Source organism: Rhinolophus sinicus, linkage group LG01 (assembly GCF_036562045.2).
Source record: "Rhinolophus sinicus isolate RSC01 linkage group LG01, ASM3656204v1, whole genome shotgun sequence".
In the NCBI taxonomy this organism is placed as follows: domain Eukaryota; kingdom Metazoa; phylum Chordata; class Mammalia; order Chiroptera; family Rhinolophidae; genus Rhinolophus; species Rhinolophus sinicus.
Genome location: NC_133751.1, coordinates 107,189,509 through 107,215,907, shown reverse-complemented (window position 1 = coordinate 107,215,907; position 26,399 = coordinate 107,189,509). Strand labels below are relative to the sequence as shown.

Below are 26,399 nucleotides of genomic sequence, written 5' to 3'. Positions count from 1 at the left end.
CTAATATATTACCTTTGACACAGCTGTCATCATCCACATTGCCTGCTGAGGATAAGCCAGAAACACTTTGGCTATAATTTCCATCAATACAACAAAAACTTCATCATGAGAATGACAAATTCGGGAGATCAATTGTGAAAAAGCAGTCAAAAACTGATATGGAGCTAAGTGATTTTTGTGCTCTGTGATAACTTTGTTTATTTTAGCTAGATCATTTCTCATTTGTACACGATCACAGCGGGCAGCTGGAAGAAAAATCAAAGTTAAAAAATAGTAAAGAATAAAACAGTATATCAGTTCATTTCACAGAAGAAAAATTTTGTTTTAAAAATAGCTTCAAGATATAGTCTTCCCATCCCCAGTTTTGCTTTCCAGTTTCAGTTACCTGCAGTCAACTGTTGTCTGAAAATATTACATGAAAAATAGGTTTGGACTAAAAAATATAAATGTTACTGGAGAGGCTACGCCTGCTGATGAAGAACCTGCTGCCACATTTCCATCAGAGTTGAAGCAGCTTATTAGGGTCTGGTACTATCTACGGATTCAGGCATCCACTGGGGGTCTTGGAACGTGTACCCTGTGGACAAGGGGGGACTACTGTATGTTATTCCTGTGTACAAAGCCAGATCACTTGCCAATTTGTGAAAAGATAGTTTTTTCTGTCCAAGTAAGACAAAATATGTAGGGCCATTGAAAAATTCAAGGGCCATTAATTTTCACTAGAAACAAACAGAACAAGCCACAATCCCTTGTAATTTTATAATAAATTATTTGGCTTAAACTAATATTTGTCAGTATGTGTTAGGTTCATCAAGGAATGAGCAGATTTTCATTTGCAGGCCCTGAACTACAACTACTTAAAAAATCTATGTTTGGTATCTAAAAAACAAAACAAACCAACAAACCACACAGAAACCGACTCAGATACAGACAACAAACTGATGGCCACTGGAAGGAAAGGAAGTGGGAGAAGGGTGAAAAGGGGGAAAGGGAATAATAAGAGGTCCAAATTTCCAATTATAAAATAAATAAGTCATGGTGATGTACTGTACAGCATGGGGAATATAGTCAATAACATAGTAATACCTTTGTACCGTAACAGTTACTACTTATTGTGATCACTTTGTTAGGTATGTAAATGTTGAATAACTATGCTGTACACCTGAAACTAATATAATACACATGAAACTAATATACATTAACTGTATTTTAATTAAAAAGTCTGTTTAGTCTTTCCCCTTTTTAATATTTAGTTTCTTGCTCACACTTATATAAAATCTTTTAAATTTATTTTTCAATTACAGCTGATTTTTTTAATTTATAAAATCTTAATTATCAAATTCATTCCTAGCTTTTAATAAGTTAGACTGTCAAGCCAAATCTGACTTCATACCAAAATTATAATTCTTCTCAGTTCCTTAAATTCTTACATACAAAATTAATATACCTTTTTCCCATTCATAGGCCTTAGCACCAAAATCAAGCCATAGTGATAACATCCGTGGCATTGACTGATATATGAATTGATTTCCGTACTGTAGAGATCTGCAATTATACAAAGATATTATTAATAGTGTTCTTTGTTTGTATTATATAAATTAAAATTTTAAGATTTAAACTGCTACTTGAGTAATATATAGCCCTCTGACAAAAATTATGGTATCAGTATTTCTTCCTAGCAGAGGTTAACTTTGACTCCTCTCTTCTTTTTTTTCTTACTACATATATTCCTCACTAAGCCCCATATTGCCTACTCCAAAATTAATACAAGTTATGACCTAGTCAAAGTCCTGTCGATACTCTTTCAAATAACCCTTAGGATCTGTGCCTTCATTTGCATTCGATAACCATAAACCTAGGTCAGGCCCAATCACTCAATTTCTGGGAAATTACAATAACTTAGTCTCCCTAATTCTACATTACTTCCCTGCAATAAATTCCAGACAAACATTCCTTAAATTCTAGTTTTATCATGCTCTCCCTCTGTTCAAAAATAAGAATCAACTGCCTATATATTAAAACTACATGAATGGCTCCGCCTGGGATTCAAATATTTACAATCTTGTTTCTTTATAACATTCCAATTTTAGTCACTCACTACTCACCAGCATACATCCTCCATCAAGGCTAATTTCCTCACCATCCTCTGAACAAATCAGTCAAACCCTGTTTCTCTGCCAAACCTGTGAAAACTTAGTGTAATGTCCTCTCCTTCTTGAATTGAATTATCTTTCAAATCCTACCTTCTACATGAGGCCTACTGGACTTCTGTAGCAACCCAGTGCGAAGAGGTATGCTTTGGAAATCATAAAGCCAGTGGATTGCGTTTTGACTTCAGATTTGCCCAAAATCACTGACTTCTGGACTTGTTTGGCTCATTTTTAGTATCTTGCTAATATCAAAAAGATATTTGATATTTATACCATTTATTTCGATATCTGATCACACATTCTGTTATGTACCATTATTTAAAATGTTTTATGAGCTTAAGGCTTCTCTATCTATTAGGTTGGTGCAAAAGTAATTGTGCTTTAAAAGGTTAAAAAGAATTGCAAAAACCAAAATTACTTTTGCACCAACCTAATAATTGGATTATAGGTCTCTGACGGCAAATACTGATGCTTTATTTATGAGGAATAACACAGTCATTCAATCACTCAGGAGATAAGTCTCGTGAGTTTACTAGCCAGGTGAGTTTACTCCTTTAAGTATGCAAATGCTTTACTTTAACTACTATGGATAAAATGTTCTAAAATAGACTCACTTTAAGCTGTACTTCTAAAAATCTCACACTATACCTAACAGTGTTATGTACGTTAAAGACACTAAGTAACTCCATTTTAGAAGAAATGTATTAAATCAATTCTGTATACTAACTCACATGATATATGCTAGTACTAAAGAGCAAATGAAAGCTATCACTTGTTTTAGAAAAGAAAATGCATTTAATAACTGTTCTCTGCTTCTGCTGCCATTTCAGAACATCAATATGCCAGGAATTTTGCCTCAACAATAAACAACTAACAATCATTAGTTAATAAAATTACGTTTGGATTTTATAAAACTTGAATTCCATTGTAGGAAGAAAGGCTTGGCCAAATCTTGCAATCCTACCATCACTGATGAAAAAATATTGCTTAGATTTCTGACAATGCTGAAATGAGAAGTCAAAATACCTGATAATAGATAATTAAATAGATAATTTAAATAGATAATAGAACTTTAAATAGATTTATTGCCCTGAAGTAAGTTCCTTTTCAATGTAAAGCAATAGTATGTGAGTATGATAAGAATGAGTGGAATGTCACTACTATTTCTTAGGAATTAATAATTTTGACAATATTAATAGTAGGCATAGACAATGTATTATTTGATGATAATACACTAATATATGAAATTAAGTTATATTTCAACTGTTATCTAGTTTAAGAGATAAGTTCCTTCTACACGTCTAACTTTAAAGTCATTTTCATACATACTACTTAGCAGAATGGGCTGGAAGGAAAGATTCCACCAGAAATTAAATACAACCATTAATTATATTAGATTCAGGGTCTTCTGGAATTCTAGGGAAGGTGGCTCAGGGAATGAGGGCCTGAAATGGGAAGGACACTTAATTTTCATTGTCTATTCTGGACACTATTGAATTTTTAAAAAATATGTACACATTACTTATTCCATTAGAAGTTATTTTTAAAAGGGAAAAACATTGTATAAAGAAAAAATCGTCTCATCTAAGGTGATAGGTTGGATCAGTGGTAAAGCAGAGAACACTGAATATGCTACGGTCTGTGATAACTGTTCCGTATCAACAGTCACCTGACACATTCAGTCAGCAAACCTGCAGTACTCAGACTCACCTTCCGAAATGAAGGACTATGTACCGAATGAGGTCACCTTGCTTTTCCATCTTGTTGTCTGTGACCATGGGCATCAATTTGTCGTAGTACTTGGCGAGGTAGAAATGCCCATCTTCCCACTCTGGCAGGAACAAGGTCACATCCTGTAAGAGAGAATACAGGGTGCTCACCTAAGAAAACCTCACACTATGCTGGGAAGGAAAATATGAACAAATGACTAGGGAGTCACATCCCGGCAGAGCAAAGTCAAAGCAGGCTGACTCTGATGTGGAGAAGGAACAGTTAATTTCTTACAAAGTTTTCTCGGGATAGCTGGTTGGTTCTGGTGATGGCCCACTGTGCAATATCTCGTGATAATTTGCTACACAGGAGAAGAAAACTCCATTTACATTGCCACTTTATATAATACATCAAAATAATTTCCAGATGGACTATTTTATATATGTGTGTATATGTATATATTTATAGTTAAGAAAAAAAACCCTCAAAGGAAGGAGAGGTAACATCAAATCTCTGAAAAGGACAGGACTTTAAAAGCACAAAAATGTCATTTTAAATATATCACATATCTTTTCTTCAAGATCTCTCACCTATTGCCCTCTCTTAACTCCTTCGTAATCAGGCTTCTAAAAAGAATTCTCCACCTTACATTCATTCCTCAAACTATTTCTTTTGGGCTTTAGTTTTCACCACTGTAGTAAAGCAGATCCTTAATTCCAAGAGATATTTTCCCATTCTGGTCTCATTTGAACTCTCTTTGGCACCTGTTTCTGTTGTCTCCCCTACCCACCCCCAATTTTCTCTTTGAAATACTTTATTACCTGGGCTTCTGTGAGGTCATAACCTTCCAAATTTTCTCCTACTTTACTGGCCACTCCTACTCAGTCTCCTTTGTCATTTCCTCTCTGTTTCCTTGCCCTTTAAATGTTTGTGGGGTTTATTAATTTCTTAATAATATGTGAAATAATGATGGAAAATACATAGAATGGCTGACTAAAAACAATTTTTTAAAAATCAATTTCCACTCTTAATCCAAGCAAGTTTGGGAACATAGTTTAGACCAGGAACCTTAAATGAGATCTTGAGTTTCCTGACTCTAATCATGAAAACATACATATGCAAAGCTGCCTGTGGAGAGGAACGCACGACTAGATGTATGGAACAGAGGCTGGATTCAGGTACCCAACCAGCCACAGAGACAAGGCAGCCATTGGGCATCTCCCATTTAACACAGAGTAGCAAAGGGAACAAAGGAAAATACTAATTAAGAATTCTTCATAAAAGGTATTTTTCAATCTAGTTTTATCATCTTTCCATCTTCCTTCCTCTCTTCTTCTTTCCCTCCTTTCTTTTGGTTTAAATTTTCAAAATTTATTATATTTTGGAAAATAAAATTTACATACAGAAAAACACATAAATCTTACATGTAAACTTGATCAACTATCACAAATTGATGACACCCATACAAGAACTCCAGAAACATGAGTCTCCCCATTCCCTCCCTTTCCTTCCCCCCCAAAAAATAACCACTATTTGAATGTTGTGCTCCAATTCATATGCTGACACTTAATCTCTAATGTGAAGGTCTTAGGAGGCGGGGGCCTTTGGGAGGTGATTAGGTCATGAGGGTGTAATCTGGGGATGGCCCACTATGCCCTTAGAAAAGAGGCCCCAGAGAGCTCCCTTGCCCCTTCCACCATGTTAGGTTATAATGAGAAGATGGTAGTCTATGACTCAGGCAGCAGGCCCTCACCAGGCACCAAACCGACCAGTGCCTTGATCTTGGACTTCCCAGTCTCCAGAACAGTGAGGAATAAATCTTTGTTGTTTAAGCCACCCAGTATGTTTGTTATAACAGCCCAAATGGACTAAGACAACCACTGTCTCTATTTCTAATACTATAATTTTGTTTTGCCCAACTTTAAAATTGGAATCATACTACATGTAGTATTTTGTATCTGGCTTTTTTCATTCGACATTATGTATGTGAGATCAATCCACATTGTTACATGTTACTTAGGTTTGTTGATTTTCATTGCCATATATGTATATTACTACATTGTAAGAATGTACTACAATTAATTTATCCATTCTATAACCAGTTGACATTTGAGTTACTTCCAGTTTAAAACTACAAATAATGTTAGTAAAAACATTTTTGTACATGTCCAATGGAGTCATGTTGAATACTGGTACAGTGGCTGGATCATAGTATTATCACCTTTAGTATAAAATGCCAAACTGTTTTCCAAAATGACTGTACCAATTTATACTTCCAGCAGCATTTTATGAGAGTCTAAATGCTCTATAGCCTTTCTAACATTTGAAATTGTCAATCTTTTAAATTTTAGCCATTCTGGTAGGTATATAGCGTTATCTCATAAAACTGTTCATTTGCATCTATTCCTGTCTACTACAATTCAACATGTTTCTTTCTTTTTGGGGGTCATTTCTATATTTACTTCTGTGAAGTCTTCTATCCTACTTTAAAACTGAGTTATCTGTATTTTTCTTATTGACTTTTAAGCATTCTTAATAGTATCTTTTGACGAGCAGAAATTCATAATTTTAATTTAGTCAAATTTACTAATTGTTCCTTTTACAGTTACTGCTTTTTCGTCTGTTGAAGAAGTCCTTACTTACCTCTAGGTTTGAAGATACTCTTTTATATTTTGGAAGCTTTAATAGTTTTGTTTTTCACAATTAGAGCTACAATCTACCTGAAGTTTATTTTTGTTTATGAAGTGAAGAAGGGCTCAAGTTTGATCTTTTCCCCCATAAGATATCCAAATGACACAACACCATTTATTGAAAAGACTGTTCCTCGCTGCTGTACAGTATTATCGGGAATCTGTTTCGTTTCTCTGTTCTGTTCCATCAGCTTATTTGTCTAATCTTACATGAATACAAAATCATCTTAATTACTATACCTTTACAATAAATCTTGATACGTATGCTTGTTATTTTCAGTTTGCCGTTCCAGATATACTTGTCACATTTTATTTTTTTCTATCCTGCTCTTTCCCAAAAGATTGACACTGATGGACACATCAATGGACCTATCTGCTCTCTAAATACTGTTCTTTCCTCAGCAATTGTTTGCAGTGGGGCCTCAGTTCTGAGTTAGCATGTCAAAGTCTCAGGGGGTTCCTAACACAGGTCTAGAGCTTTTTGCCTGTTTAATTTCTCTAAATCAATCTGCCTCACAAATTCTAGCCCCACCTCTTACTTTATTATTTCCTATCTTTTACATTCTTTTTTTTTTTTCAGTTCCTTTTCTAACTTTTTGAGGTGGATACTTAGCTCATTAACTTTGGAGCCTTTATTTTCTTCTAATATATGCAGATAAAATAAAATACATTTAAAGAATGGCTTTAGCTGCATTCCACATGTTTTGATTTGTCATGTTTTTATTATCATTCAGTTCAAAGTATTTTTAAATTCCCACTGCAATTTTTAATTTGACCCAAGGTTACTGAGAGGTATCTGTCTTATAATACCATCTATATAAAGCTTAATAACTAGTAAGGAAGATATATATTGTGTTTGTTCAATAATTTTCCGGCTAAAAAAAAAATTTCAGGCTAGAGTGCAGTTAACTTTGGGGAGTGAGGGTGAAAGGGTGGGTTGTGAAGTACTAATAATATTCTACTTCTTCACCTGGGTGGTGGTTTCATGAATGTATTTACTTTATAAAAATTCCTTCAGCTATATACTTATGCTATATACTCACTAAAAAGTCAAAAAAGTTTCCTGGCTATTTTTATACATGTATTCTTCCATATGGACTTTAAAATCACTTTATCCATTTTCAAAAAAAAAAAAAAAAAAAAAGTTTCTAACTGAAATTTGCATTACACATATACACTTGCCTTATATTTTTTCATAACGGCATTGCTTTCAAAGTTAGCTGTTTCTTCCATAAATCGGCCAACTAGTAGCATAGCTCGACCATGTATTAACTTGTTCTTACTCTCAGCTGGGGTTTTATTTTCAGGAAAACATAATTCAACACCCTTTTGAAGAACAATTAGTGCCTGGTGAACATCACCCTAAAAAAAAAAGGAACAACAAGTCTTTTAATTTAAGAACATATTACCATTTTCTGAAAGACAAATAAAATTGCTAGGATTTAAAGTTCATTAGATATTTTATGTATAAATCCAATTGTAATTTCCTATTTAACTCTTATTTCAATCCTATGAAAGTAAAATCCTAAAAAGGAAGCATTGCTGCATTTCCTGTAGAACTCTTATATTCATTCATTCATTTACTCATTCGTTTTATAGTTAATCAAAGTGCAGGGAACTGAAGATAATGTGTTATGACTGGGGATAAACAAACATGAATAAATCAAAACCTCTGGCTTAAAAAAGCTCATAGTCAACTGAGAAAATAGACTATATAAATTAACAATACAAAGTGCTAAGTGCTAGTAATAGAGGAATACACATTGGTATAAAGGGGAAAGAAAAGAGAGCCCCTATGTCTACCTGAAAAAAATGGGAAAATGGAAGAGCAGCAGTCAGGAAAGTTACCAAATGAAAAAAATCTGACTTAGGTCTTAAAGAATGAGTATAAATTTTCATGGCAGAGAATTCAGTGAAAGACATTCTTGGTAGAAGAAGTTATTTTAATTGGGAGAAAGTAATCTAGTTTTAGTTGAAGCCTAAGGTTTTGAGAGATAGTGACCAATGAAACTGAAGAGACAGACTGGACTCAATCACACAGGGCCTTGTGTACTTCCTAGAATTCAGACTTAATCCGAAACGCATAAAGAATACTTTGAAGGATTTTAATAAACGGAACAACATGATTTAACGTACATTCCAGAAAGACCACAGACTGCAGTAATGTATACAGAAAAATGGTGAGACCCCCAAAAAGGCTGTCAGTATTATTATAGGCTGTAAATTCTAAGGCCATGAATGAAAGCAGCAGAGATAAATAAAGGGTGAAGAGTCAAAACACTTTTCTAAGGTAGAGTGAGTCTCCAACTGGATGTGGAAAGTGAGGAAGAGGAAGAAGTTCAGGATGATGTCCAGATTTCTGTTTTGGATGAGAGAAGGCAATAGAGCCCTACTTAGAAAAATAAGGAATATGGGAGGAGAAATAGGTATTGAATATTAGATGACGAATTGCATTTTTAACATATTGAGTTTAAGGTATGTATTACAATATATAGCTTAGTATGAGCTCAAAAAAGGAGCAGGTACTGACTCAAGTAAGCTGAATTATTACTTTCACTTCCTGTCCAGGAAATATCTCCTCCTGTCCTTTTCTAGCCACCTATAAAGTTGGTAAAGGTCAATTTTGGAACACTCTATGCCTACCAATTCTAGACTGATGCCAAGCATGAGATATTAAAGTAACAGCCATCTAAATCTGAAGCATAAGGTTTGCAAATAGTTTAGCTATTTAAAAAGCCCTTTTATCATCACTGTAGCTTTAATCTGAGGATTGCTGGGCACTTGTGTTCCAAAACTAAGCCCTTCCTAGCAGACTAGATTAATTGGAAGTGAATCTTGACAGTACTACTGGCAAGTCCACACAAAACTAATTATTGCCAAGGATGTAAGGATAGTTTTGTGTTCATTTAACAGATATTTTTTGATTGCTTACTACATGAACCCTTTATATGTATAGAAGATAAAAACAAAGCAAAAATTGGTCACTTCCCTCAAGGAAAAAATGAAAAACATGAAAATTGAATGAACTACACTTTCAATCTTGAAATAGAAAAATATTTGGGAACTTTAGGATAGAAAGAACAGTTTCTTCCCAGTTATGGTAGATAAATGAAGGAGAAAGGTGACGGAAAAAGGGAGGTTCTGAATTCAGATTAGCAGTGGTCTCCCACTCAGGCCTCTGTAGGAAGCACACCCCCGTAACACAGTACATACCTGTGAGACCTCCCCTTGGCCCTTACCTTGGACCATAGCCACTTCGCCCTTTCCACACACAGCTCAGCAAGACGTGAGTCTCCAGCATTAAGAAGAGCATTGTAGGCTGTCTGGTGGTGACCAGCCTTTCTAGCTACTCTGGCACTCTGTAACCAGCATTCTCCAACCATTTCATTGTAATCTGGTCTGAAGAAATATGACAAAACGGGGGGAAAGAGCATTTCAAGTGTATTTAACAACAACTAAAATATCTCCAAAAAAATTAATTAATTAAAATATCTCTTCCCAACACGGAACATTCTCAATATAGCAGTTCAAAGGAATCAAAGACTAATTTGTTCAAAACTAATTTTAATTTTCTTAGAGTGCTCCATTTTTATTATGAGTCTATGAAGACCTTATTATTGGCTCGTATCTGTACCTCCCCCAGATAGTTTTTTAACATTTAGAAAAGATATATTGCATATACACGTAATTCTTAAGTTCTAAGTTCATTTCAACTATATAGAGTAGCCTTGACAATTAAAAATAGGAAAATACAGATTCAGAAAGAAAATCAGGAAAAGTAAATGCTCCCAAATAATATGTAAATATAATACTAAAGTCACGATAATTGACATTTTAAAAACGAGTGGAATAACCTTTTGTTGAGGCTTAATAAAGCTCTCCTGAGAGCCAGAATGGGCTCCTTGGCTCTGTAGGAATTCTGGGTCATTTCTAGTCGAGCCACCCAATTTAGAGAATCTTCTTGAAAACTGTCACCTGGAGACTGGTGAAAAAGTGGTTTGATGCTATGCTCCAATTCACACAACATGTGCAGTCTGAAGAGAGATAGAGACTATGTTAAAACATTATAATATTCAGCCTTGTTAATCTCACATATAAAGCATGTACTTTAAATTAGCCATAAAGAATCTGAAATGTGCAGTTTTCTCCGGAAGACTTTTAACAAATATATATTCGTGGTATATATAAGCACTAACATTTATATCTTTTCAAATTCGGTATAAATACCAATTTATGTTGATTTAAATATTTAGTGCTTTGCTATGGCCCCCAAACTGTATTACTTAGAGAAGGGTATATAAAACTAAATTCAATTGTATGAAAATCAAACTTTACCACCTATATGAAAATAAAAGATATGGATCCATTATAAATCAACATAAATATTTGCATATATTGCTGGTGCTACTGTAAGAAGACCTAGCATAGTAGATGCCAGTAAAAAAATTGTGAAATGAATGCAATTTCAATCGCTTTTTTTTCTGAGAGTGATGGAAACACTCGTGATACATTCATATTAGCTTTTTCCATATATAATCACGAACATCACTCAATGTACAAGAATGCAGCTGAGACGTCATCAAAATGGCAGCGTGAGGTGAGCCTCTGAAAAGCTCCCCGGGAATTTACAACTAACCGAACAACAATAACTCCACAAAGGACTCCCTGCACAGCGGACAGGCAAGACGAAGAGGCCGACTACCGAAGTCAACTATAGGTGGGCGAATCGCTCAAGCAGGGAAGGAGAGAAGGGAGAAGTGCGGAGATGGAGCCCTGCGGGCACAGGACGCAGACCTAGCTCAGTGCTCCGAGCTCGCTGCTTCCCGGAACTACCGCAGCTGCGGGAGAGGGAAGAACTCAGACTGCTAGGGCTCCATTATGGCCCACAGGGCTGAGGGGACAGCATATAACACGGCTGTACCCAACACTCACGGCAGAGACCTCAGAGAAAAGACTGAGGGAAGAAGGCTGAAAACGGCGATTTAAGCCCTCACTGCCGATCAGAGAACGGAGCCTTAGGCACTGAGACTAGCCGCCCCCTCCCTCCCCTCCCAGAGCTCGCCCCACCCTCACCTGCCTGGTGCTAGAAACAGAACAGTAGCAGTGTCAGATCAAAAGAACAGAATATTTGCTGTTCTGAGAACTGTGGACTGCAGACACAGATTCAGAGCCCAACTAGTTCTGACAAAGGGGAGGGAGCCGTGGAAGCAGGACCGGCTGTGGTGCTGGTCGCCGCCATTGCTCTGGGCCACCTCTCACAACTCACCCCGCCCCTGGCCCCACCAAACTGGGTGGATCCCTCTGGGAGTAAACAGAACTGCTGAACCATACGGGCTCCGAATCTGGTGCAGGAAGAGCTTTGGAACTTCAAAAGCTCTCCGCATACCCACCGGGACACTGCGCCCTGTGACCTAGACGAACTATTAACAGACGAGAAGCCCGTCTCCCCAGGGAATCCCACCATTGTGTGAGAAGATGCAATAGTGTAGAGAAAACATAGCACTACCGTGTGAGAGAGAGAAAAAAGGCTGCAGTCGGAGAGAAAATTAAACATTCTACCAACAACTACTGGAAAACAAAAAGAAAGACCTCTTCCTATCAACCTGTTGCAGAAGTCACTCCTGTATATGTCTAGGAAGAGAAATAATAAATCATTAATTGCCATGAATAACCTAGGCACCAAGACAGCTCAGAAAGAAGGTGAAAAGTCTCCAGAAAAGGAACTTAAAGATATGGAAATATGTGACTTAAATGACAGAGAATTCAAGATTGCAGTTCTGAAAAAACTCAATGAGATGCAAGAAAACACAGAAAGGCAGTTTAATGAACTCAGAAACACAATCAAAGAACAACATGAGCATTTTACGAAAGAGACTGAAATTGTAAAAAAGAACCAAATAGAATTTCTGGAGACTAAGAACTCAATAGAAGAAATTAACAATGAAATAACCAGCTTAGGTAGTGGAGTTGTCCAGGTGGAGGAAAGAATCAGTGACATCAAAGACAGAAACCTGGAAGTTACATAGATGGAAGAAGAAAGAGACTTGAGAGTTAAAAGAAATGAAAGAACTCTACAAGACCTTTCTGACTCCATCAGACAGAGCAATATAAGAATAATGGGCATACCAGAAGGAGAAGAAAGAGAGAAGGGAACAGAGAGTATATTCAAACAAATTGTCGATGAGAACTTCCCAAACTTGTGGACAGAACTGGATCCTCGAATCTAAGAAGCAAATAGAACACCTAATTACCTCAATCCCACAGACCTTCTCCAAGGCACACTGTATTGAAGCTGTCTAAAATCAACGACAAGGAAAGAATCCTCAAGGCAGCCAGGGAAAAGAAGACAGTAACCTGGACTTCCGGAAAAATGGCGGAGTGAGGTGAGCCTCTGTAAAGCTCCCCTGGAATTTACAACAAATCGAACAACAAAAACTCCACAAAGGACTCCCTGCACAGCAGACAGGCAACACGAAGAGGGCCACTACCGACTGAAATCACCTACAGGTGGGAGATTCGCGCGAGTGGAGGGAGGAGGAAAGGGAGAAGCGCGCGGAGACGGAGCCGCGCGGGCGCAGGACGCAGACCCAGCTCAGTGCGCCGAGCTCGCTGCTCCCCGGAACTACCGCAGCTGCGGGAGATCGGACTGCTAGGGCTCCGCCAGGGCTCCACAGGGCTGAGGGGACAGCATATAACACGGCTGAACCCAACGCTCAAGGCAGAGACCTCGGAGAAAAGACTGAGGGAAAAAGGCTGAAAACGGTGGTTTAAGCCCGCACTGCCGAGCAGAGACCGAAGCCTTAGGCACTGAGACCAGCCGCCCCCTCCCTACCCTCCCAGAGCTCGCCCTGCCCCCACCTGCCCGGTGCTAGGAGCGAAACAGTAGCAGTGTCAGAACAAAACAACAGAAAATTTGCTGTTTTGAGAACTGTGGGCCGCAATCACAAATTCACAGCCCAACTAGTTCCAGCGAAGGGGAGGGAGCTGTGGAAGCAGGACCGGCTGTGGTGGTGGTCGCCGCCATTGCTCTGGGCCACCTCTCACAACTCACCCCGCCCCTGACCCCACCTATCTGGGCGGATCCCTGCAGGAGTAAACAGAACTGCTGAAATATACGGGCTCTGAATCAGGAGCTGGAAGAGCTTTGGAACATCAAAAGCTCTCCGCATACCCACCGGGACACTGTGCCCTGTGACCTAGACGAACTATTAACAGAGGAGAAGCCCGTCTCCCAGGGAATCCCCCCATTGTGTGAGAAGTTGGAATAGTGCAGAGAAAACATAGCACTACTGTGTGGGAGAAGAAAAATAAGTTGCAGTTGGAGAAATAATAAAACATTCTACCAACAAGTACTGGCAAACAAAAGAAAGACCGCTTTCTATCAACCTGTTGCAGAAGTCACTCCTGTAGATGTCTAGGAAGAGAAATAGTAAACCAGTAATCGCCATGAATAACCAAGGCAACAAGATAGCTCAGAAAGAAAGTGAAAAATCTCCAGAGAAGGCACTTAAAGATACAGAAATATGTGACTTAAATGACAGAGAATTCAAGATTGCAGTTCTGAAAAACTCAACGAGATACAAGAAAACACAGATAGGCAGTTAAAGGAACTCAGAAACTCAATCAAAGAACAGCATGAGCATTTTACGAAAGAGATTGAAATCTTAAAAAGAACCAAATAGAATTTCTGGAGATTAAGAACTCAATAGAAGAAATTAAGAATGAAATAACCAGCTTAGGTAGTAGAGTTGACCAGATGGAGGAAAGAATCAGTGACATCGAAGATAGAAACCTGGAAATGACACAAATAGAAGAAGAAAGAGACTTGAGACTTAAAAGAAATGAAAGAACTCTACAAGAACTTTCTGACTCCATCAGAAAGAGCAATATAAGAATAATGGGCATACCAGAAGGAGAAGAAAGAGAGAAGGAACAGAGAATATATTCAAACAAATTGTCGATGAGAACTTCCCAAATTTGTGGACAGAACTGGACCCTCGAATCCAAGAAGCAAATAGAACACCTAGTTACCTCAATCCCAACAGGCCTTCTCCAAGGCACATTGTATTGAAGCTGTCTAAAATCAACGACAAAGAAAGAATCCTCAAGGCAGCCAGGGAAAAGAAGACGGTAACTTACAAAGGAAAGCCCATTAGATTATCATCAGATTTTTCAGCAGAAACTCTACAAGCCAGGAGGAGTGGAACCAAATATTCAAACTATTGAAAGAGAGAAACCATGAGCCAAGAATAATATATCCAGCAAAGATATCCTTTAGATATGAAGGAGGAATAAAGACCTTTCCAGACATACAGAAGCTGAGGAATTTTCTAATACACGACCTGCACTACAAGAAATACTAAAGGAGGCTATTCGACCACCATCAACAGGGACAGTTTGTGGGAACCACAACTCAAAAAGGGGAGAGTAAAGGCCTGAACCGAATATGGGAATGGAGAAAGTAAGCGTGCTGAAGAAAATGGAATACTCTAAATATCAAACTTTCTTTTACATAAACTTAAGGGTAACCACTCAAAATAAATCCAGAATTGAAATATATACTGAAATAAAAGAAGAAACAGAGGGAAACATCATAGAATACCACCACACAGAAATAATAGACAACAACAAAAAGGCAAAGAAACAATGGAGACACATTACCAGAAAACTAAGGATAGAATGACAGGAAATCCTCACATATCAATAATCACCCTAAATGTAAATGGACTGAACTCACCAATAAAAAGGCACAGAGTAGCAGATTGGATCAAAAAACTAAACCCAACCATATGCTGTCTCCAAGAGACACATCTCAGCTACAAGGACAAGCATAGACTCAAAGTGAAAGGGTGGAAATTGACACTCCAAGCAAATGGTGCCCAGAGAAAATCAGGTGTAGCCATAATGATATCAGATGAAACAGACTTCAAGGTGAAAAAGATAACAAGAGACAAAGATGGACATTTCATAATGGTGAAGGGGACTGTACAACAAGAAGACATAACAGTCATCAATATTTATGCCCCCAATCAGGGAGCACCGAAATACACCAAGCAACTACTAACAGAACTAAAGGGAGAAATTGACCAAAACACAATTATACTAGGGGACTTAAATACATCATTGACAGCTATGGATAGATCATCCAAACAGAAAATAAATAACGAAATAGTAGCCCTAAATGACACATTAGATGAAATGGACATAATTGACATTTATAGAGCACTTCATCCTAAAACATCAGACTATACATTCTTTTCTAGTGTACATGGAACATTCTCAAGGATAGACCATATATTGGGACATAAAATCAGTCTCAACAAATTTAAGAAGATTGAAATCATACCATGCATATTCTCTGATCACAAGGCTTTGAAATTGGATATCAACTGTAAAAAGAAAGCGGAAAAACACAAATACATGGAGATTAAACAACATACTTTTAAAGAAGGACTGGGTCAAAGAAGAAATTAGAGGAGAGATCAAAAGATACATAGAAACAAATGACAATGAAAATACATCCTACCAAAATTTTTGGGATGCAGCGAAAGCAGTTTTAAGAGGGAAATTTATCTCATTACAGGCCTATCTCAAGAAACAAGAAAACTCCCAAATAAATAACCTCATGTTACACCTTAAAGAACTAGAAAAAGAAGAACAAGTAAAACCCAAGGTCAGCAGAAGAAAGGAAATAACAAAAATTAGAGCAGAACTAAATGAAATAGAGAACAAAAAGACAATAGAAAAAATTAATATGACAAAGAGCTGGTTCTTTGAAAAGATTAACAAAATTGACAAACCCTTGGCTAGACTTACTAAGATAAAAAGAGAGAAGACACTGATTAACAAAATCAGAAACGTAAAAGGGGAAGTTATCACGGACACCACAAATACAAAGGATCATCCAAGAATACTATGAAGGACTATATGCCACGAAATTCAACAACCTAGAAGAAATGGACAAGTTCTTAGAAACATATAGCCTTCCAAGGCTGAACCATGAAGAACTGGAAAATCTAAACAGACCGATCACCAGTAACGAAATGGAATCAGTCATCCAAAACCTTCCCAAAAGCAAAAGTCCGGGACCAGATGGCTTCACTAGTGAATTCTACCAAACCTTCAAAGAGGATCTAATACCAATTCTGCACAAACTCTTCCAAAAATTGAAGAAGAGACAGTACTCCCTAACTCATTTTATGAGGCCAACATTACCCTGATACCAAAACCTGGTAAGGACAGCACAAAAAAGAAAACTACAGACCAATATCTCTAATGAATACCGATGCAAAAATCCTAAATAAAATTCTAGCAAATCGAATACAACAATGCATTAAAAAGATTATTCATCACGACCAAGTGGGGTTCATCCCGGGGCACAAGGATGGTTCAACATCAAATCCATCAATGTGATACATCACATAAACAAAATAAAGGACAAAAATCATATGATTATATCAATTGATGCAGAAAAAGCATTTGACAAGATACAACATCCATTTATGATTAAAACACTTAATAAAATGGGTATAGAAGGAAAATACCTTAACATAATAAAGGCCATATATGACAAGCCCTCTGCTAATCTCATAATTAATGGAGAAAAACTGAAGCCCTTTGCTCTACGTTCAGGAACACGACAGGGCTGTCCCCTATCACCTCTGCTTTTCAACATAGTGTTGGAAGTCCTTGCCAGAACAATCAGGCAAGAGAAAGAAATGAAAGGTATCCAAATTGGGAATGAAGAAGTTAAATTATCACTCTTTGCAGATGACATGATGCTATATATAGAAAACCCTAAAGACTCCCCCAAAAAGCTATTAGAAATAATCAACGAATATGGTAAAGCTGCCGGCTACAAAATCAACGTACAAAAGTCCATTGCATTCCTATATACTATCAATGAAATCTCAGAAAAAGAAATGCAAAAAACAATTCCTTTTGCAATTGCAGCAAAAAGAATAAAATACCTAGGAATAAACTTAACCAAGGATGTGAAAGACCTATATGCTGAAAACTACAAGACATTTTTAAAAGAAATTGAAGAAGACACAAAGAAATGGAAAGACATTCCGTGCTCATGGATTGGAAGAATCAACATAGTTAAAATGGCCATATTACCCAAGCAATATACAGATTCAATGCACTCCCCATCAAAATCCCAATGGCATATTTTAAAGAAATAGAACAAAAAATCATCAGATTTGTTTGGAACCACAAAAGACCCCGAATAGCCAAAGCAATCTTAAGAAAAAAGAACAATAATGGAGGTATCACACTTCCTGACTTTGGCTTGTACTGCAGGGCTACAATAATCAAAACAGCATGGTATTGGCAGAAAAACAGGCACATAGACCAATGGAATAGAATTGAGAACCCAGAAATAAAACCACATAAATATGGACAGATAATTTTTGACAAAGAAGCTAAAAACATACAATGGAGCAAAGACAGCCTCTTCAATAAATGGTGCTGGGAGAATTGGATAGCGACGTGCAAAAGAATGAAACTGGACTGCTATTTGTCACCATGTACCAAAGTTAATTCAAAATGGATCAAAGACTTAAGCATAAGACCTGACACAATAAACTGCATAGAAGAAAACATAGGTACTAAACTTATGGACCTTGGGTTCAAAGAGCATTTTATGAACTTGACTCCAAAGGCAATGGAAGTAAAAGCTAAAATGAATGGTACTATATGAAACTTAAAAGCTTCTGCACAGCAAAAGAAACCATCGACAAAATAAAGAGGCAACCAACTGAATGGGAGAAGATTTTTGCAAACAGTGCGGGGAGCTAATATCCAAAATACACAAGGAACTCATGCAACTCAACAACAAAAAAACAAACAACCCAATTGAAAAATGGGCAGAGGACTTGAAGAGACATTTCTCCAAAGAGGACATACAAATGGCAAATAAACATATGAAAAAATGCTCAACATCACTAATCATCAGAGAAATGCAAATCAAAACCACAATGAGATATCACCTCTCCCCAGTAAGAATGGCTATCATCAACAAGACAAATAGTAATAAGTGTTGGAGAGGCTGTGGAGAAAAAGGAACGCTCATACACTGTTGGTGGGAATGCAGACTAGTGCAGCCATTACGGAAGGCAGTGTGGAGGTTCCTCAAAAAATTACAAATAGAATTACCATATGACCCAGCAATCCCTCTCCTGGGTATCTACCCCAAAAATCTGAAAACATTTAGAGATAAAGACACGTGTGCTCCAATGTTCATTGCAGCTTTGTTTACGGTGGCCAAGACATGGAAACAACCAAAATGTTGGAATGGATAAAGAAGTTGTGGTATATATACACAATGGAATACTATTTGGCGGTAAGAAAAGATGATATAGGAACATTTGTGACATGGATGGATCTTGAGAGTATGATGCTAAGCGAAATAAGTCAGACAGAAAAAGCAGAGAACCATATGATTTCACTGATATGTGGTATATAAACCAAAAACAACAAAAGAACAAGACAAACAACTGAGAAACAAAAACTCATAGACCCAGACAATAGTTTAGTGGTTAGCAGAAGGTAAGGGGGGTGGGGGGTGGGAGATGAGGGTAAGGGGGATCAAATAAATGGTGATGGAAGGAGAACTGATTCTGGGTGGTGAACACACAATGGGATTTATAGATGATGTAATACAGAATTGTACACCTGAAATCTATGTAATTTCAGTAACAATTGCCACCCCAATAAATTAAAAAAAAAAAAAAAAGAATGCAGCTGAGTAACTACAGAACAGAATTAATCTCTGTCGTTCAATCTCTGGTTTCATTAAGCTGTTACCAAATGAGCTGATACAAAATATAGTAAATTCTTCTAAAAATATTGCATACTTATCTTTTTAATTTATTATAGTTCATTAAAAAATTTGTTTAATTATTTTCTTCAGAGAATGAATTAACAAATCTAAAATGTTTTCCATGATGTTCTTTCTTACCTCTGAAATTCAATATTCCTATCTAATAATGTAATGTATTTCTAAATGAGAAGAGAGAAAAGGAACCAACAACACCAAGAACCAGTGTGCTGAGTACAATAGATATCTAGATTTAGATTAGTTGTATAGAAAATAAACTTTGGATTACACCAGGACAAATCTTTTTTGGTTATTTTTTAGAAGTCTCATAATTGCCTTTCTAATTAACAGCACGTATGTTAGAACATTTTTTTAAAAACTACAGGGTGATTGTGAGTTAAAGAATGAGAGCAATTTTGTCTAGCTACGCATGATACCAAACATACTGTCAGTTATGCACAAATCAAAGAATTCTAAGCCTGTCAAATGACACTTATAGACCAGAGATATAAAAACAGAAACTTCTAAATACCTCACAATATACTCATATCCTCGTTGGTAAGAGCCTCTTTCAAAGCTTGCAGCTGAAAGAGGTACAATTTGTTCTGCTCTCACTAGTTTCAGTGTGTCATAAAAACCTATGACATCTCTCTTTTTGGCTGAGAGCAATAGCTGTCCCAGTCTGACACTCCATGTTGTAGATTTTCCATCTGAAAAACAAATGAAGAGTCAAGGACCACAGTAGCTGGGTCCAAGAACAAGCTTTATTTCATTTGGTAAAATGGTCAGGAGAAATAGTGAACAGATGGTTTCATTCTACTTGGAACAACTAAACAATGCTATCACAAAACAGGCTAAGTTTATGACTGTTCCTTAGATACTTAAGTCTGAATATATATGGGATATTAAAACTGCTTATATTTCAAGAAGTAATTTTACCTGCTGCCAAATAGTTTTCCACCAAATCCCACTGTGACAATTTCCAAGCTGCTTCCACTCTGTACGTGTTTAATTCATCTGTCCATTCAGACCTATTAAAAGAAACCCATATCAACCAATCTTCTATTTATTTAAAATGGCATTTAAAGATTTTTTTCATTGGTTTAAATACTCTATTTAATATATTTATTTATCACTCTATTTATTATATTTGTATTGTATTGTATTTTGTACACAGATACAAAATAATTATCTGTATCCAAAAGAACCTCTCAAATTTTAATCTTTGCATTCCCTGAAAACATTTCTTCAATAACTACTTCTGATAGAGCCATTTAAAAATGCCATTCCTTGATGAATTAAATTGTGCCACGTGTTAGAGCAGAACTAATACTTGGATAATTACGAACTGTAGTTGTAAGATTAGCGCTATGCTTAACTTGAACAAACGGAAAATAGGAAAACAGCGAACTGACCATACAAGCATTCCGAAGTAAGCAATTCTAGTAATTTTGGATTTTGAATTAAATATAAGATAAAAATATAACAGCTGTTGGGGTGGTCAGAGGCAGTTGGGGGGTGCATAGAACACTCAATAATAAAGGCATAAGAAAAACAAATGATGTGTCAATGGCATAACAAAGGATACAAAATTAGCTAACTAAAATATATACCTACTCTGAAACCATCTTCAGTTACTTTAAAATTTGGGTTTGTAAAACCAGTATGATATAAGTAATTATTTCTCCTAAGTATTCTACTTCTATGACACTAAGATGGCTAGTGACATTTTGGATCATGACTGCATAAAAGCAGCTAGATTTTCCCCATATTTTCTCTTTATTAATCATACCATTTCAATGAATACCTGCTATATATGCTAGACCCTGGGCTAGGCACATTTTGCCATTTAATTAACTAATGACAATGAAAGGCACACATATACCCATATTATAAATAACAGACTCAGAGAGGCTGGGATAAATGCTCTCCTTGCTCTTCTGTGGTAAAAACACATAAAGAAAATGTAATAAATGAGTCAATTTTTATTTTAAAAAATCTAAAATATCATAAATATTTAATATTACCTAATTCCTAAACATGAAATACCACCAAAAACAATTTAAAGAAATGCAATAGAAATATAATTTTCAAAAGTACAATTTTTAATAACTTTACAAGTTTATCACCAGATGCTAGAATATCAAGGTTTTAGGATAAAAATCTGAGTAGCATTAGCAGGATTTGCTATCCAGAGGAATGTGTCATACCAAGCATGATAGCAAAAAGTACGAAATGGCAAAGGGGACCAGGCTGTGAGGACTTGGCCCCATAAATGGATGCATTAAAAAGAATGACTGTTTAGGTCAAGCACAGTCAATAATTTTGGAAAAATATTTGTTTAAATGCAAATATTCGCCCAAGGAAAACACGCCCCCTCAATGTCCATTTGCTCCCATATGGTACAGTGGCATTCCCTGAATACTGACACTTGCCTTTTCACACAGATCAGGAGGTTGTAGGCATCCCAAACCCAAAGAGAAGACAAGAGGAGTCTGCCTGTCCAGTAAGCATCATCAGGAAATTTGACACCTTGGCTTCAGCCAAGAGAAACAGTCCCAATCCCTGCAATCCCTTTATTCATAAGGCCTCTCAACTAATATGTTCTGGAGAAACATAGTTAAAACACACAACCATTCTTTCCCTGCTTCTACAAAGTTTCCTCCATCGTTTCATAAATTCCACAACTACGAAACCATGTAGCCAACAGTGAGCTCTTCTGCTCTGAGACATTTCAGAATGGTGGTCTTTAGAAATCACATTTTGGGATTGATAGAAACTAGCTATACTTAAAAGAGCTTTCTCAGAGTCATCTAACTGAAAACAGTGGCCTGTGTGCTCTGTGGTTAACTAAGATCCCATCCCTTTCAACCAGATCTCACTGGCCAGAAAACTCAGTTGGGGTCTGGTAAATACATTAAGCAATACGGCTTTCAGTTCTCAGAGCAAGGCAGTTCAAGAACAGAACCAACCTCCACAATCGGTCTCCAAATTAGAACTGTGTGGCCTAATGTTTGCCACATGTAAGTGCTATTTGGGGGCGGGGGTGGGGGGTATCATTTGGTTTGCTATAACAAACCCACTTTCTTTATGAAAGGAAGGCTGCTTTCATTAGGGGAAAATAAAAAACACAGAATCTGGTGGTATTCCATATGGAGTTATGGAGTCACAAAGTTTCTCCCTCCCCAACACAGAAAATAACTAATGCTGATAACCTAGGCATCATTAGAGCTTAGATCCCCTTTGGAAGTGCCTCTATGAGCTTCATCAGGAGTAAGTGAGCTTTGGAAGGTTCCTGTCTTAAAGCAGATCTAATTCAAGGATGACTCTTTGGACAGAAGGTAAGTTTTTAAGTGTCAGATCAACTTACAAGAAAATAGGAAAAACTATTTTTTGGTGCTTATCTCCAATGCATGAAAACAAAAATATTTCATTACTTCAGTTAAACATTATGTCAGCCCAATTCATTAATTTATAAATTCCCCATTAAGATACAATAACAAAAGAAAATCGTTCTTTTAAAAAATACTACCTGTTAGCATGAACTCCATTAACCTGGGTGATTACAGTAGACAGCTGACCAAGACCCAACATGGACTTCACTACACCATGATAATGAATGATCTAAAATTTTAAAAATATTTAAAATAACAATTGTCACTTCAAATATATCTTGGGAACCAGTAACAGCTTAAACAATATTTATTTTTTAAAAAACCAGAACGATTTACCTCATTGAGCCTACCCTTCTTAGTTTGGCCAGACATCTGAATTTTTTATTTTTTTAAATACAAATAACCTTAAAAATCGCAGATTAATTGTATTTTTTTCTGGATTTGGTCTAATTTTTGGTTCAGATCAAATATATTTTATTTAAAGATTATTTGTCACATTAAAAAGGAATACTCAAGGTTATAATGTTACTGTGGATTTGGAGCTTTAGAACTAAAAAGTTAAATAGGATTATTTAGCAATATTCTTTAAAATTGAAAACAAGATTGTGAAAAATAAAGGCCCTGGACACTGAGCTTCTGAGAAATGAACATGTCAAACATGACAAAAAGCACTACCCCAAGATTAGAGAGAATCTAAACCAACAAGTATAAATCAACGATTCTAAGCCCCTTTCCTGTCCCAATAAACATAAGATATGTAACATAACCCCATTGGTAACTAACTCACTGATTCTCTGGGATTATTTCAGAGATTCACATATGTTGGTAGGAGGCATGTGAAATCTGAAGAAGTTTCTTAGACTATAGAGAATCATTATTATTATTATTAAAAATTGATGTATGTCTTATACTTCTACTAGCAAACTAAAATTATATAAAGTTTAGAGCAATTGGACACACAGTTTAATGGAAACATACTCCATAGTAAATCTCATTCACTTGGGGGATTTCTAAGGTCACAGAAATTTGGCAGTGGAAAGGATCTTTGAGATCATCTAGCATGTCTTTTATTTTATCAATCAGGAAACTCCAGCTCAGAGATGGTTAAATATTTTCCAGACACACTGGGACACTGGGAGAGATGGTATTGAAATGAAGTTTTCCAGAGTTCCTAGTTTAGGGCTCTTCATTACATTGCTTTTATTTATTATCTTACCTGGTCTGGTTCTAGCTGAATAGCCCTGTCATAACAAGCAGTGGCATCCCTCAGTAAGCCAATGCTTTCATGTTCAAGGATCTGTTCTTTCAGAGATGGTTCTGCCTTTCGAATGGCGCTCACTCCAGCCACTCCATCAGGTTCATGCATAGCAGCATATAATTTCTTTGTTCACCATTAAAAAACAATCACATGAAGGGAAAAATACAACTGAAAATAAAACTATAAAACCACCAGTTTATGTGAAAAGGACACATGATAATTTTTTTCTCAAAGCAATAATAAGTTTTTCTTTCAAGGCATACTCACAATAAAATTACAACTTTATTCCCAGCCATTCTATTACCACAACACTTATTCCACTTAAATACAAACGTACATTAGTAACTGTTATTGATAATAAGAGCTATAAGGAACCTCAAGGTTCTGAACTCTCTTCAAACCCAATTTATAATAAATTCTGTTGAGTATAATTTATAAGTGTTTCACTAAATTTTAAAACAAAAAAAAATTAAACAATCATTTTAATATACTGATATTTAGATGCCTTCAAGAAACCCAAGACATCAAATTTGGGTTCGAAGGAAATATTCAGGCTTAAGACAAAAACTTCAAAGATGACAGGGGAAAGGCTGGCATGATTTAGGAAATGAGAAGAGGGAGGGACAGAAAGGGGGAGGGAGGGAGGGAAGGATGGGGGGGGGGGGAGAGAGAGAGACCAGAGAGGGAGGGAAAGCAGAGTGCTTCTACTCTGTATTTAAAGATAAGGAAGAACTAACAAAGGAGTGAGAGGAGAAACCAGACTAGTCTGAAGAAACCTGGAGAACGTGGTATCACAGGAGCCGTGGGAGAAAAGCAAATGTCTCACTAAGAAAGGAGTGGTCAGATGGTGCTGTGAGGTTAAGAAAATGAGGACTGGGAAACACTGTGTGGATCTGATAACATGAGGCAGCTGACTTTTTTGGCAAGAGCAGTGTCAGTGGAATGGAGAAAGAAGGCTTGTTGGAATGGGAAGAGTAAATGGGAAGTGAAAATAGGGAAGACAGATAATTCTTTTAAAAACTGCTGTGAATGGAAACAGAGAGGTGGGAAGTGCCTGAAGGAAAACCTAAGATAGATGAAATTTTAAAAATTTATAAAAGAGATACCAGAGCATGTCTGTGTACTCTGTATACTCTGGTTAAGAAAGAGAAATTAATGGTACTAGAGAAAGCAGGAATATTTCAAGGAGCTAAATCCTTGAAATTGAGAATACAAGTAGGACTTTTTGACAGGAAGGGATACTTCCTTAGGAACAACAAAAGAGAAGAAAAAGAATACGGCGCAGAAGCCAGTGTGTTTTCAGATTTGGCAGACATGTGGCTTCTATTTTCCTAACGACAAATGGAGTAAGACCATCAGTTGAGAGTCAGTGAGGTGGCGGTGAGAAATGTTCTAAGATAAGGTAAGAGCCATCTTGAAGAGTGGGCGTGTGGCTTACTAAAGAAACCTAGAAGGACTGAAGGCAAGTTAGAGCCCTGCTGATGTCTGAGATTATGAACTGAAAAGCAGTTAAAAACCTCATCTGTGACTGCGTGATTTTTCTCTAGAATGTTCAGCTGCTTACATGCAGACACTAGGAAGAAAGAGGGTGAGTGTATCCAGGGCTCAAGTTTTACAAAGTGTGTACAACAGAGGGAGAAAGACAAGGGACTTGAACGTCCTTGTAAAGGGAATGATTGAACAATGAACAAACAGACTCACAGCTGGATAAGGAGGAAAGCAAAGATAGGAAAGGGCTAATATTTAGCCAGAATACCAGTACTCATATTCCATTCTCCCACTACACTTTGCTTTTTGACCTGAAAAAAGCCCACCAATTTTGACCTTTTATTTAATCCCACTGTATTAGCCCCACCTACCCCTAGTTTCCGGTCTTCCCCCAGTCATAATATTATCACCTAAACCGTTACTTCACCAGCGTTGTCATGGTTGACTCCTGTTATAACCAGTCCATCCCTCTATCCACCTACCCCAAATTCAGGCCCCCATTTCTCATGACACTAGTAATGGCCTGCTTGCCTTAAAGCACAGCCCTTTCAAACCCTTCCTCCATGACTGCCACAGGCAGTCAGCTAAAGTGTCATCTGACTAAAGCACTTCCCTGGTTCAAATCCTCTAAGAATCTTGGGCAACTTAAAAGTCCTCTGTGATTTACCTTTCCTCTGCCCAAAGCTCTATCTTTCCTCTGCCACTCTAAAACTAACACTTTCCTCTTTGGCACATATCCACACTCTTCCAAATCCACAGGGATGCCTCTGCTTGGAATACCTTTTGTCCTCCTTTTACCTGTCATTCATTCATTTTTGAAGATCCAGCTCAGACAGCATCTTCAAGAAGCCCTTACTGACCCCTGCTCCCCACTCCCATCTCTCA

At 36.9% G+C, this 26,399-nt stretch overlaps 1 protein-coding gene across 6 annotated transcripts in view; it reads right to left on the bottom strand.

Moving 5' to 3' along the window:
* The window catches only part of ATR (ATR checkpoint kinase), a 118,552-nt gene that overhangs the window by 23,907 nt on the left and 68,246 nt on the right, over nucleotides 1-26,399 (bottom strand). For all 6 annotated transcript variants that reach the window (XR_012497057.1, XR_012497058.1, XM_074334043.1 and 3 more), the window contains 10 exons: nucleotides 23,985-24,149; nucleotides 22,906-22,997; nucleotides 20,313-20,404; nucleotides 19,906-20,083; nucleotides 10,405-10,584; nucleotides 9,790-9,949; nucleotides 7,733-7,912; nucleotides 3,861-4,003; nucleotides 1,448-1,545; nucleotides 13-245 (listed from right to left, as the gene is read on the bottom strand). Coding sequence is in view for 4 of the 6 variants with exons in the window: in XM_074334043.1 (XP_074190144.1) it covers nucleotides 13-245; nucleotides 1,448-1,545; nucleotides 3,861-4,003; nucleotides 7,733-7,912; nucleotides 9,790-9,949; nucleotides 10,405-10,584; nucleotides 19,906-20,083; nucleotides 20,313-20,404; nucleotides 22,906-22,997; nucleotides 23,985-24,149 (1,521 nt within the window). In the remaining 2 variants the exon portion in view is untranslated. The remainder of the gene's footprint in view (nucleotides 1-12; nucleotides 246-1,447; nucleotides 1,546-3,860; nucleotides 4,004-7,732; nucleotides 7,913-9,789; nucleotides 9,950-10,404; nucleotides 10,585-19,905; nucleotides 20,084-20,312; nucleotides 20,405-22,905; nucleotides 22,998-23,984; nucleotides 24,150-26,399) is intronic.